Source organism: Puccinia triticina, chromosome 2A (genome assembly GCF_026914185.1).
Source record: "Puccinia triticina chromosome 2A, complete sequence".
Taxonomy (NCBI): Eukaryota; Fungi; Basidiomycota; class Pucciniomycetes; order Pucciniales; family Pucciniaceae; genus Puccinia; species Puccinia triticina.
This window is the reverse complement of record NC_070559.1, coordinates 2,442,787-2,456,904: the sequence shown is the minus strand read 5'-3', so window position 1 is coordinate 2,456,904 and position 14,118 is coordinate 2,442,787. Positions and strand designations below refer to the sequence as shown.

The window sequence follows — 14,118 nt, the reverse complement described above, 5'->3', positions numbered from 1 at the left end:
AAGCCAACATCCATCCCCCTTCTGCCAAAGGAGCACCCGCTCCGGCCTCACCTGAAACCAAGCCATCCCACAGTATGGTTTTGCAGGCCCAAGTCCAACCATCTCAGGAGATATGACTTGGGCCAATTGGTCTCAAATAAATGGTAAGTTGTTTTGCTATATTGTTATCAATCTGTTTTCCTTCCTTTGCTGCTTTTTAGAGCAGTGAGAGCAATGAGATACACGCTTCCTTCATGATTTTGCCCCCCAGCTACCTCTTCACATTCACATTCCAAATCAAACCTTCTCCCCAAATCCGTCACAATTGTCATGCTCTGAAATTTTCAATCATCATCATCATCATCATAGTGCTGGAGAAAATGGCCAAACGGCCACCAATGGCACCAATCAACAATCTGGTCACGGACAAGGCAAAGGTGGTAAGAAGGGCCCCCAGAAAAGCACTGCTGAGTTGGATGCTGAGATATGTCGTTGTTCTTGTGCCTCTACGGAACCTTCCCTGGGCTAATGATTGTTTCTTGTCACATCAGATGGATGATTACCAGAAGGCCAATGTGTAACAGTGAGGTGCTCCTCACTGCCACCATTTGGTATCAGAAACTCAAAGACTACCAAATGTTTCTCAACAAAAAAACTTAACGGTTGTATTCCTATCCAAGTGTCAAATTGAGTTGTATCTGATAGCCTCCCACAGTGTGTGTGATCAAACACGGGGAGCTATCAGTTTTTCTTAGTTATTCCAGTTGGGTTATCATCTATTTTAGATTTTTTCCCTCCCTCCCCTCCTCTGACTATGGTCCATGGAATCTATGCTCCAATATTGTGCAATTCTAGTTTGTTTTCCAACAAAAAATTAAGTGAAAAACTGCTACATTTCCTCCTTTTTATTGTGTTTTTTTGTCTCATTGCCATGATAAAGCTTGGCCCTTTCAGTTATGATTGGTTTGAAGGGGTTGCTTATACATATCAACTGTCTGGGAGATCACTCCGCACCCCAGTGATCATCTGCTTTGCCTTTTTGCCATACACTCAGGAACTTATTGCATCTAGACCAACAAACCAGGTTCTTTTTCTTACATATCTTCTAAACTGTAAGTGTCTTAGTGTACATAGGTAGCAAGGATCAAAGAAAGCATAAGCTGAAAGATTGCTGGAGAGAGGTGTAGCAGCGAGGTGTAAGGTACTAGCAAGCTGTAATTGGTAAGGGACACACAGTGTATTTAGGGACTTTGGACTTTGGTTTGAGGCTGCGCTGGGAGGTGGGAGGCAGGCGGTAGCGAGGTGCTAGGTATGTAGTGTAAGGGTAGCAAGGGAGGTGTAAGGGTACGAGTGAGGTGGGTACGAGGTGTAAGGGTGCAAGCGAGGTGGGTGCAAGCGAGGTGGGTGCGAGCGAGGTGGGTGCGATCAAGGTGGTGCAAGGGAAGGGTAGCGAGTTGTAAGGGTAGCGAGTTGTAAGGGTAGCAAGTTGTAAGGGTAGCAAGTTGTAAGGGTAGCAAGTTGTAAGGGTAGCGAGTTGTAAGGCTGGCAAGGTGTAAGGCTGGCGAGGTGTAAGGCTGGCGAGGTGTAAGGCTAGCGAGATGTAAGGCTGGCGAGATGTAGGGTTACTGATTTTTAAGGGTGGCGAGGGGCAAGGTGTAAGGGTTGTAAGGGTGGAGAGGTGTAGGAGTTCTGACTTTGTGGCTCAAGGCCGACCTGAAGGGGGGGAGTCGGCCGGAAGTTCTGGATGCTCCAGAAGTTTGGGAAGTTTTCAAAATGCGGCAAAGGTAGCTTGGAGGCTGTTTCCCACGCGGGTCTGGGGTATGCTTCATACTAGGTTTATGTCGACTGACCAGGTGTCGAGGGGATTCCATTCCCGTGCAAGTGTCTGTCACAAGACTCAGCATTGACGTGCGGATAGACATTTTTCAGAAAAAAAAGGCTTGGTATTTGTTGTAGGTTGACAGTCGAGACCACCATGAAGATATTTGATTATTGCCAAGATAATGTCACTTGCTCATAATCACCATCATCGTGGGATCATGGCCGTTCCTTGACAAGTCCAGACCAAAAAAAAAATGTCAAATACAATACACCACAAGAGCGATTTCGGCTCCCTCGGACCGACAACCTGACGCCAAAGGTGTAGAGTTTGTGGGGTAGCAACATGTACACCACGGCTGCAAACAAACTTTCTTGAGTGGTATTTGAAACCACTCAAGAAAGTTTTCAATAGAATTCAGACTGGACGTCGGGTCCCGTTCGCGGCGGAAACCGAGTTGAGATGTTTTCCAAGACTTCTATCAAATAGTTCACATTTGGTAAACATTTGGTTTCTATTCCTCAAAAAGTTTCCCACAACTTTTTTGTTGAGGGAAAAGGTTTTTGCAAACCACAAAAACTTTTTTGACTCAATTGAAAAGGTTTTCCAGAACAACAGAAGTTCTAGAAAACTTTTCCGACTCAATTGGAAATTTTTCAGGCTCAATTGAAAAGTTGGTTCAGAATTGCGGAAGTTTCAGGAAACTTTTTGTAAACCGGCAAACTGAACTGCAAAAGTTTTCCAAAACCATTTGGAAACCACCTTAAACGTTCACTGTATGTATCACAAAACATTTCATACCTGATGAAATCGTTCACCTGCGGACTGTTTGGGGGCAGGGATTGGGGGTAACCATTGGATTGCCATGGTATTCAAACATGCATAACACTAAAACCTAACTATAACAACAACATAACAAGAATGATATCCTAAGGGAGGGAGGGAGGGAGGATAACAGCACCGAGGGAGTGGTTTGAGGAAATTGGACGGAGGGGGCGAGGGAGCAGGATATCAGCTCCCGATCAAGAAATACTTGCTTACCCGGCCTACCACCCCGTGCCATTATCCAGCAGCCAGCTTGATCCAGTTCTTGCCGATCAGCGCCACCTGGGATAGCGCAGCCCCTGCCACCGCCAAGACCAAGGTCGACGACCCTTGCAAAGCGTGTAAGAATTCACAAACTGAGAGAATTTTATTTCTAAGTCAGGTTATATGTACAATGAAGAAAGCAAGAAGTGCCTTTTAGAAGAGCAAGATGAAGTGAGTTGTGCTCTTACCTGAGAGCAGGAACGCTGGCGCAAAAGAGTAAAGAAAAAGAAACAAGTGAAGAAAGAAAGCTAAATCGCTTAAGAAAGATCTGACAAGGAAAAGCGGTCTAAGTTTTTGAACAAGAAAGAAAAAGAAGAAGTAGGACGGGGATAGCAAGAAGCGCGGCAAGGACTTTGATAGCGGGATGATGATGAAATAGCTAAACTGGACAGCAGCGGCAGAACGATGAGAAAAGGAAGTTTTATGAGAAACTGTTGATTGAAAGATGTGTAAGAGAGATGATGGTGAGCTGAGAAAGACAAAGAGGATGGAAGAGCCAAGTTAGCCATTGGTCTCAACAAGACCTCCTTTTATAGTCTTTTTAGCTCAATCTTGTAGAAAAACTCTTACGGTAAGGCGACGGCTAGCCCAGTCAGAATGGTCCTGTACCGTCTAGGGGTTCATGTCTCATGGAGACATCCTCATGGTTGAAACCAGGGTAGTAGGAAGTGGCAGTTCGAACATCGTTGTCAGAGGTAACGAGAGCCTCAGCGTCATCAGGCGAACTCTGACAGGCTGCCTTGCTCCCAGCAGCGATGCTGGGAGCAGAAGTGAGCAAGGCGCTGTTGGTCACAGTTGAGATGGCTCGCAGAATCTTGCTTCGTCCGACGGGCTTGGTGAGAAAGTCCGAGATGTTTTCTTGAGAAGCGACGTAGCGGAGCTTGATAGTTTCAGAGCTGATCATTTCCCGTACAAAGTGAAGGCGGAGATCCATGTGTTTCGTGCGAAAACCGTTTTGGCTGGTTTGACTGAGAGCGAGGTCAATCGCTCCTCTGTTGTCCACTAGAACGGTAGCAAGACGTTGAACTTCATCTGGAAGTACCTCTTTGATTAGGTTGATGAGCCAGGCGATCTCCTTGCATGCGTCGGACAGAGCCTTGTACTCAGCCTCCGTGGATGAGAGTGATACTGTCTGTTGCTTGCAAGATTTCCACAAGATAAGATGCTGATTGTGAGTGATCATGTACCCGGTATGTGATCGTCGAGTGTCTGGACAGTTGGCCCAGTCTGCATCAATGGAAGCGACAAGGGGTGCTGGTTGATTGTTGAGAAACGAGAGTCCAATGTGCTTAGTGCCTGATAGATATCAAAAAACCTGCATTGCCGATTTGTAGTGTGATAAACCCGGAGACTCGAGGAACTGCGATAGTTTACTGACTGCATAGGAGATGTCAGGGCGGGTCAGGATACTCAAGTAGTTGAGCGAGCCGATGAGAGCCCTGTAGTTCACGTTCATTGATTTGAGTTTGTTGATGTCGGTTTGATTAGCCTTTCCAAGGTGAGTTTTTGGGTCGAGAGGACACGAAGATTTGGGGAGTTCTGACGCGCCGAATTCAACTAGCTTGCGTTCTATGTACTGCGATTGGTTGAGGATGATTCCGCCTGGTACCCTGTCAAGCTTCATGCCTAAGAGAAAGGTCGCCTCCCCTAGGTATTTGATTTGGAATTCGCTGGCCATTTGTTTGCGAAAGGATTCGGGATCTTTGCTGACGATTACGAGATCATCAACATGTGCAAAAATCTAGGTGGGAGATTCTGATGTCTTCCAGAATACACAAGGGTCGGCGACGGAGATGGAGAATCCAATGCGGACCAAGAATGAGCTTAATCTGTTGTACCAGGCTAGTGAGGCCTGTTTGAGCCCGTAGATTGCCTTTTTTAGCTCGAGGACAATGTTCTGGTCTGATTTGTAGCCAGGAGGTGGCAACATGTAGACTTCTTCTTTGAGATTGCATGTGAGAAAGGCTGATTTGACGTCGAGTTGATGAATAAGAAGATTGTTGACGACGGCGAATGAGAGAAGCATCCGGAGTGAAGCGGGTTTACCGGTAGGAGCGTACTTGAGTTCAAAATTGAGTCTGTAAGTTTGACGGAAGCCTTGAGCACAGATACAAGCTTTGTATTCTGTGACCTGATTGTCTGCCCCAAGCTTCTTGCGGTAGGCCCACGTCAAAGGGATAGCATGAATGCCAGGCTGCCTTGTCCTCTCGATCCAAACACTGTGAGATTTCATGTTTTCAATCTCCTTTGCCTCAGCAGCGAACCAAGAGGCGCTGTCGTCACAGGTCATAGCTTGATGGTGATTGCGAGGTTCAACAGTCGCTGCGGTGAAAGCGGCCGGCGCTCGACGAGGGAAGTTCCGAATGTTGCTTTGATCAATGCTGCTGTTGATTAGAGTTGGATGGCGAGGACCAATGACTTTGATCCTTTTGATAGCGAGTGGTTCTTCAGAATGAGGCTCGTCGCTGTCGGACTCTGATGATTGTGAGTCCTGCACATCTTGCTCATCCAGGTCCATTGGTTGCGGAATTCGAGAGGCCTCTTCCTGCTCATGAGTAGCGAATTCCAGGTCTTTGTCTTCAAATGGAAGCGGCTCTTTGTCAGTGATGGTTGGAAAGGGTGAGTTGGAAAACGGGTTGTAGCTTGAATGAAGCGCGGATAAAGACGGGAATACGGATTCGTCGAATAATGCATGTTGAGTCTCAATGATTTTCTTATCGTCTAGACGGATGATTCTGTAGGATGAATAGTCGTTTGAGTATCCAACGAGTATTCCTTCCCATGCTATTGGGTCAAACTTGCTACCTCGGAAGTTTTTCGGCTTGACCATCCAGGCTTTGCAGCCGAACGGCCTGAAGAATGATAAGGTTGGAATTTTCTTGAACATTTGTTCAACCGGCGAGATTCTGGATTTACTGAGGGAGGCAAGTCAGTTGGTTGTCAACATAGCCGTTTTGACTGCCTCCCCCCACCATTCTTTTGCGAGGTTGGATTGGACCATGAGGCATCGAGTCATATTGATTATTGTTCTGTTGGCTCTTTCAGCAACGCTGTTGTGCTGAGGGGTGTAAGGCGGCGCGACGTTGTGCTGAATTCCACACTCTTTGAGGTACGTTGAGAGTTGCTTGTTGCAGAACTCGCCTCCACCGTCGGTGATAAGTTTCTTGAGCGGGTATCCGGTTTGTTTTTCAAAGAACACTTGAAAATCGATGATTGCTTCGGCGGCATGTTTCTTCTCTTTGAGGAGGGTTACGCTGATAAAGCCAGTGTGTTGATCGACCAGGGTCAGGAAGTATTTGGCGCCGGCGTTCGTTGAAGGAGTAATCGGTCCAACTAAGTCACCGTGGACAACTTCAAGAGGGTGTTGAGTTTTATCAAAGTGCCCTTTGAAGGGAAGCTTTGTGATCTTGCCTTTCATGCAGGTATTGCAAGTGACCGAATTTTCTAGGTCCACACCGGGCAGAGCGTTCTTGATTCGAGCTATGCTGGAGTGACCAAGGCGGTTGTGCCAGGTTTTGAAAGGAGTGGTTTTACCGGAGTGAGAGCTGGCGGCTAGTGCAGTTATGATAGTGGAGACTGGTCCAATGAAGTGACCAAACTCAAGCACATCGTTGGCACGCTTGCACATGAAGATGATAGAGCCGTCAATCGTGACTTCCTGAGCAGATCCGGCCGTTTGTTTGATTGAGATGTTGTTGTTCATCAGTTTGACCATTGAGATGAGGTTTCTAGCCATTCCTGGAACAAAAAGCGAGTCCGGAAGCTTCAGGGTTTTTCCGGTAGCCTGGTAGATAGTGGCGGTTCCACGCCTGACCGCGACTAGCTCGGCCTCTCCTTTTCCAGTGCTGATGGGGATGCTACACGTTTCAACGTCAGAAAAGAGGATGGAAGAGCCAAGTTAGCCATTGGTCTCAACAAGACCTCCTTTTATAGTCTTTTTAGCTCAATCTCGTAGAAAAACTCTTACGGTAAGGCGATGGCTAGCCCAGTCAGAATGGTCCTGTACCGTCTAGGGGTTCATGTCTCATGGAGACATCCTGGTTGAAACCAGGGTAGTAGGAAGTGGCAGTTCAAACATTGTTGTCAGAGGTAACGAGAGCCTCAGCGTCATCAGGCAAACTCTGACAAAGCGTTCAACCGGCTCATCAAGCACTGACTGACCAGCAAATTCAAGGCTGATCTTATCAACTCCGAGTACACCGGCTCCCACCATCAATCACTCCTCCCGAATTGACCAGGGTCCTAAGATCAAGAAGAAGGATGAACAAGCTGCACTCTTGAGGATCTGAGTCTTAGTTAGAGCGCTGCTTACTTGGAAGCAACTGCCACAGTTGTTGGCTTGGTTCAAGCGGCCTGGAAGTAATTAATAGGTTGTTGGAATTGTTGGTAGGCAATAGCGCGAGTTAGCTGCCCGCTGGCAAGTTGGGATTGGAAGCCACCTATCAACCAGCTGGAGCTGACCAACAAGGAGCTTGATTAGAAGCTGCTGCCGCCGGACCCAAACCCGCTCAAGCCACCAGCGCTGTATAAGCTGTTGGCGTTGGCGCTGCTCGAGCTGCCACCGCCTTGGAAGTTACCCAGACCAAGACCACTGCCAAAACTGGGATCAACAGCAGCCGCGTAAGCGAGACCGCCACCCAGACCGTGACTGTAGCGGAGGAAACAAGTGTTAGTCAAGGGCAAGCACACTGGCAGTGGTCTTCAAGTACTCACTCGGCAGGGGTGGCAATGACAGCTGCAAGGAACAGGAGAAAGAAGAACCAATTTCCTCTAACCTTTGTTCCCAACCAAAACTCTCTCGGGAAATCGGCGCCATTGGAGCTAGAGTGTTCTCTACCACACCAAAACAGAGTCAGAATCTTGGGTAGAAGAGAAGAGATGTTGAATGGACTGAACTTTGTCCAGATGTCGGGAGAGTTCGGAGTTGCAGATCTGGAATTTAGATGTCCGGACGTCCTCAGTCTCGAAGAGAACTTCAGGCGAGCTGAGGTTTGTGAAACTCCATAAAATATTATGTGTCCTATGGGAGTTGAACCCATGTCTCTTATATCCATGTCAAGTGTACTAACCACTGTACTAAGGACACTTGGATATGAATGGCTGCAGGTGGGTGAATAAACATCCACTGGTGTCACATGAAGATCCCTAATTGAGGGTAAGACCTGTAAATGACAGGTCATGAATGAGTGACACCAGCAGGTATGATAAAGCTAAGAGTAGCAGAACCACAACCTGACAGCCCCCCGTGCTATGAAAGGGGTTTATCATACCAAGACTCCATAATATCCTAGGTATCACGCGGTAGCGCTGGGCTCATAACCTGTGAAACACCAGACTTGCAGCTGTGAGCTAGAAGGGCCAATTATGGGAGGCCGAGACGATGAGAAAAGAGAATGGGACAATTTATGCACCTGTGAAACACCAGACTTGCAGCTGTGAGCTAGAAGGGCCGATTATGGGAGGCCGAGACAATGAGAAAAGAGAATGGGACGATTTATGCACCTATTGAGGTGCGTGAGGAGTGAGGCAAGAAAACGGATGAGTGAATGAATTGCATGGTGAGTACAGAAGGAAAAGAGACAGAGAAGGAAAACAATGAAAAGGAACGGAGAGATACCTGTGAAACACCAGACTTGCAGCTGTGAGCTAGAAGGGCCAATTATGGGAGGCCGAGACGATGAGAAAAGAGAATGGGACAATTTATGCACCTATTGAGGTGCGTGAGGAGTGAGGCAAGAAAACGGATGAGTGAATGAAGAAAAGAGAAGCGGAGCTGATACAACTGCTAAACCTAAACAGAAGATAAATACAGTTGACGGATCCGCATGCTCGCCCGCCTTGGTGCAGTAGCCCCTAAAACCCTTCTCTGGCCTGTAACGCCACAAGGTTATTCAATTGTGCCTGATTAGCGCTCGCAACTTCATCCTTTCTCAAATATCTGCCAAAAAAAGGGGAGAGGAATCACATGGGGGGCTCAAGTTCACAGGGCAGAAGTGCTTGACTTGGGATGAAGGGGGAAGCGGCCGGTGTGGATGGTTGACTTGGTGCAAAGGGAGGAACGGCGGGTGAAGCAATGTGTCAAGGGGGGAAGAGGGCACTTGAATTTTCCAGACTCCAGTTGGCATTGGGCTTGTGGGAATCCAGCACATCCAGGCTTTTCCCAGAAGAAAGGTTTTGACACAGGGTAGAAACTTTTCTTGAGGAAGAGAAAGATTCTGAAACCACCCGATGTGGTTTCAGAAACTTTCTTGTTCTCAAGAAAGGTTTCCCCAACTTCTTGGGGCGGCCAAACCAATATGAAACTTTTTGTGCAATAAAGTTCCGCAAGAAGTTCTGCAGAAACCACATTGAAATGTTTTGGCACCAAAAGTTCTGCCCAAAAGTTTCTGGAACCTAAAAACTTTCCGGAAACTTTTCAGGGAGGGCAGAAACTTTCTCAAAACCATCTGAAAACTCAAAACTTCTTTGACAACCATTTGGAAACCATGAAACTTCTCTGGAACTGCATTGGAACCGTGAAACTTTTCAGAAAAACTTTTCACACCCAGAAACTTTTCTAGAAACCAAACTCAAACTCAAAAACCTTTCAAATACCACTTTGAAACCCAAAACTTTTCACATTGGTCACAAGAAACTTTTCTTGCAGCCGTGGTGTAGAACTTTGTGTAGATTTAGATTATAGTTCTTATTTACATCTATGTTTCTTACTCATCTATTTTTCTCATCTATTTTTTCCAAATTCCTATATCCCAGTAGTCCATGAATCTTGTACATATAAGTAGTCTGTATCCGCGGCTGTTTGATTCCTCATCTCTCTGTGATCCATCAACCAGTCGCGGACTCTAACCGGTTTACATCCATCTCCTCATAGGTCCGTTTTTCATTATCTCTTTTATCAGTTTCTTGTATTCTCTCTCTATCTTCTCTATATGCAATATCATCTCTTTGTGATCCATCAACCAGTCGCGGACTCTAACCGGTTTACGTCCATCTCCTTATAGGTCAAAAGCCAGCTCCCCTACTGCTAACCATGTCGAAACGACAGGGCTCAACCTCAAAAGGAAAATCGGCTGCACCGAAAGAGAGATCCAGCTCCCCATTGGCCAGCTTAGCATCCATCAGCCAAGCCAACGCCGGGGACCTGACCAACGAACACATCGTGAAGCAATTCAACAATGCCGACTCAAACTTTTGAGCACTCCAGCTCAGCAACCACAAAACTCGCAATTTAATCGGAGCACTAGACTTCAAGCAAACCAAACTTGAAGGAAAGATCAACAACATCATTGATGCCGTCAACAAGATCAACAACCACATTAAGGCGAACCACAAACAACCCCCACACTTCAAACAAGAGCAATCAACCGTGATTCCGGCGCCAACATACTCACTGAATCAAAAACAGTTCATGAAGGACCCAATGGCGCTACACCGTTTGATCCACTCCGACGTTGAATATCTGCAATTTAGCGGCAAAAACTACTCGGCCTGGGAACGACAAGTCAATATGACACTTGATTTTGTATTCCGGTGTGAAAATTTTCTTTCAAAACCAACAAATTGGGTTCTGGTCGATGATGATCAGGAACCTGCGGTGGTCATACTACTCCGAGGATTGGTAGAAAAGAAGCTGCAAGGGATCGTCAACTCTCTCCGACAGCCAAAGACAATCTTCGAGAAACTCAAGGCACGTTGCAAACAAAATGACCGTCAAAACAAACTGGCATTGATCGGCAAACTACGGGAATTCTACTTATCCAAGCGACAGCCATCCAACGACGAATTACTCTCTCAGTTTCAAGAATTCTTCCTGGAAATCCAACAGAAGAAGATCGCACACAAGGAATTTTTTGGCTTGATACTTCAATCAATTGTCCGACCACCTATTGATGTAGATGAGAACTTGTTCAGGAACAACCTCAACCACCGTCTCAATACCTCAACCACCATCCCTACACTCGACACAGTTTGCGCCCAAATCACGCAAGTTGAAGGAGAACTCCACACTGGAACACCCAAAAACCCCATCCTCATCAACCACATGCAGCCGAGCCAGCCTGCAGGACGACCGAGTACTTGACCCCAACAGAACCCACAATCATCAAGGCCTAAGACTTTTGGCACCAAGGCACTTGCAAATGCACTCGCGTTCAAGAACACTGCACCAACGGCGAGTCAAATGGCCAAGAAGGGCGCTGAATGCAATTACTGTAGCCGCTCGGGACACTGGGCCTCCAATTGTCAAACGTTGGCACAGGATATCCAAGATGGAAAACTCAACGTTGGAAAGCTCGCACCTAACTCGAATCCCTCTACAAATGCACAAGCTCCATCCAAACCAGCACCAGTCAGAGTGCGCGCCATCGACACGACGGCCCCTCATGATGACACGGTTCTAGTGGATTCTGGAGCTTCTGCATGCGTAAGCGGAAACTCCCCCTTCTTCACTTTTGAGCAAAGGCTAACCACCCCCGTCCCCATTCTTTTGGCTTCCCGCAAATCTGCGATGACGCTCACCGGAATTGGCAGTCTGAAGATACCGACCCCTAGTGGAACAATCCGCATCAAGAATGTGTACCACAACCCTTCAATTCCCTATGTAATTCTATCACTTGGTTTCCTAGTCACCTACGGTTTTCGCCCTATCTTCGACAAAGACTGCTTGATGACACTTCTTCACAAAGATCGCGCCTTCCAAACAACATTCTCAAACCTCTGCTGGAATCCAATCACCAAGCCCAAACCAAACCCCCCCCCCCAACAAAATAGTTATTGCGTCCATGGCAAATCAACCAAGCATGGAGACGGTACGCTGGCACAAATGTCTTGGACATGCAAATGACAAGATGGTCAAGATTTTCTTGGACAGATTCATCGGCCCCAATTCAACCAAAGACTGGTGACCTTTCTTCTGCGAGAAGTGTATAGCCTCGAAAGCCACAGGGAAACGGTTCCTACCACCCTCCTCCATCCCAAAATCGGATATCCTTGACCTTCTGGTTTCCGACGTCATGGGACCCTTCAAGGAGGACATCCACGGGAATCAATTTTCCCTTACTCTACGCGACCACGCCTCCATGTACACCCTGCTGGCACCAATCAAACACAAATCCAATTTGACCAACAAGTTGAAAATATGGCTTGATGCTATCAAGAACCAAATCGGCAGATACCCTTGATTTCTGAGATGCGATAATGGCGGAGAATTCTTGTCAAAAAAGCTTGAACGGATACTGGAGGAACGAGGCGTGACGCTGACTCATTCATCCCCATATCATCCTGAAGAGAACGGCAAAGCGGAATGGGTGAATCAGACCATCAACAATATGTAGCGTGTCATGCTACAACAAAGCACACTCCCAATGAAGTTCTGGAGCTACGCGCAACAGGTGGCAGTATACATCCACAACCGCCTACCACACTCACAAATTGCCCCCAAAACTCCCATTGAGATACTCTACAACAAGATCCCGGTCCCCAAATACATTTATCCGTTTGGTGCCCGGGCCCTTGTCTTCAAACCTACCAAAAAATGTTCCGGAAAATTGGATACACGAGCGGATGAGTGCTTCCTAGTGGGTTACCGGCCTTCTGAGAAAGGTTGGATCTTCTATAATGAGACCCTCAACGCTTTCATCCACTCAACCAACGCTGTATTCCCCAACTACCAACACCTTCCCCTTCCCCCTATTCCGACAACCAAAAACGACTTGGCCTTTTTGCTCAACAACCTTGTGCTTGGACAGGAAGCCACGGAAGTCAAAGCTGAGATACAACAAACGGCTGTAGACTCAATCACCATGCGGTCTGACGTCGATGTGCCAACATCTATCCACACGGCGCTCTCTGGCCCCATGTAAGCTCTCCAATTGAGCTTCACTGATCGTGATGGAGCTGAGGGCTCAAGGGGGCGGGGTACAAGGTTAAGACCTTGGAGGGACACTTCTGGAACCTAACTCTGGATAAATTGCAATCTAGTCCAGGGGAAGTGTTAGTACTTCCCTGCTATGTACAATATAGAGAGAGAATAGGAAGTGGAGAGGAATAAGGAAGAAGGGTTGGATGCTCACCTAGTCCAGGGGAAGTGTTAGTACTTCCCTGCTGGACTAGGAGGGCGTGGGCCGGCAAGGTCTAAGAGTTCGGTCGGAGGTGGTTTGGTGACATGTTTGTGACTCCTTTGGTGAGGTCGCGGGGGGCGGACTCACACCCCAACTCGCTGGATTGGTGGATCGCCGCCGAACAAGAACTTTCTCAGCTGGACAAACTGGAAGTGTGGGAGGTGGTGGAACCCAAGAAGGGAATCAAAGTCATCGGAGCGCGCTGGGTGTTTGCGCTGAAACGGGTTCCTAGTGGTGCCATCGCCAAGTTCAAAGCCTGCTACGTTGCTTGGGGTTTTACTCAACGACCCGGGATCGATTGCGGGGATACTTTCGCTCCGACGGCCTCACTCGGAACTCTGTGGCTCCTCATATCAATTACCATCCAGCACTGTTTTACCCTCCATTCCTTTGATGCCAGCTTGGCATACCTCTACAGCCCCATCGATGAGGAGGTCTATGTCAAACCACCCACCAAACTCCGTCCTGAACTCAAAGGGAAGGTTCTCCGCCTGAAGAAAGCACTTTATGACACAAAACAGGCGGGACGATGCTGGTGGGTCCATTTCAAGACCATCCTGAGCGCCATTGGTTTTGAAGCATCCCAGGTTGAGTCATCACTTTATGTCTACCGTAAAGATGAGGTCTCTATTTTTATCTGGATGCATGTTGACGATGGCTTGATAGCCAGCAACTCGACGACAGCATTGGAAAATCTCCGCTGCCAACTCACCGAACAGTTGGAGTTCAAGTGGAAAACTGAGGTAGATCAAATTGTTGGTTTTAATGTCCACCATTTGTCAGGCTCTATTCTGCTGGAACAGCACCTTCTGGCCTGGCAAGTGGCGTCCACCTATCACCGGCGGGCCGTCCATCAAAACACAACCCTCCCGGATCAACCTCTCACGTCATCAACTTCCCACCCAATTGATCCCACCGCTTTCCGGTCCATCTTGGGATCACTCATGTATCTCGCCTGTGGGACTCGCCCAGACATAACCTACGCGGTCAATATGCTTGCCTGATACAGCAGTTGACCTTCAAAAGAACATTGGGAAGCACTCGACCATCTCGTGGGATATGTCAAGAAACATCCCCGCCGCACGATTGAGTTCTCGCCCGGCGATGATGCCG

At 47.6% G+C, this 14,118-nt stretch overlaps 2 protein-coding genes across 2 annotated transcripts; both read right to left on the bottom strand.

The window, feature by feature from the left end:
• Positions 1-1,183: 1,183 nt before the first annotated feature.
• Positions 1,184-1,850, bottom strand: PtA15_2A245 (uncharacterized protein; the record flags this gene model as incomplete). The annotated part of the gene is made up of 2 exons (XM_053166246.1): positions 1,184-1,604; positions 1,693-1,850. 2 exons carry the CDS (start codon positions 1,848-1,850, stop codon positions 1,184-1,186), a joined length of 579 nt encoding a protein of 192 aa, XP_053017487.1.
• Positions 1,851-7,363: 5,513 nt separating this feature from the next.
• Positions 7,364-7,703, bottom strand: PtA15_2A244 (uncharacterized protein; the record flags this gene model as incomplete). The annotated part of the gene is made up of 3 exons (XM_053166245.1): positions 7,364-7,535; positions 7,601-7,622; positions 7,682-7,703. 3 exons carry the CDS (start codon positions 7,701-7,703, stop codon positions 7,364-7,366), a joined length of 216 nt encoding a protein of 71 aa, XP_053017486.1.
• Positions 7,704-14,118: the final 6,415 nt, after the last annotated feature.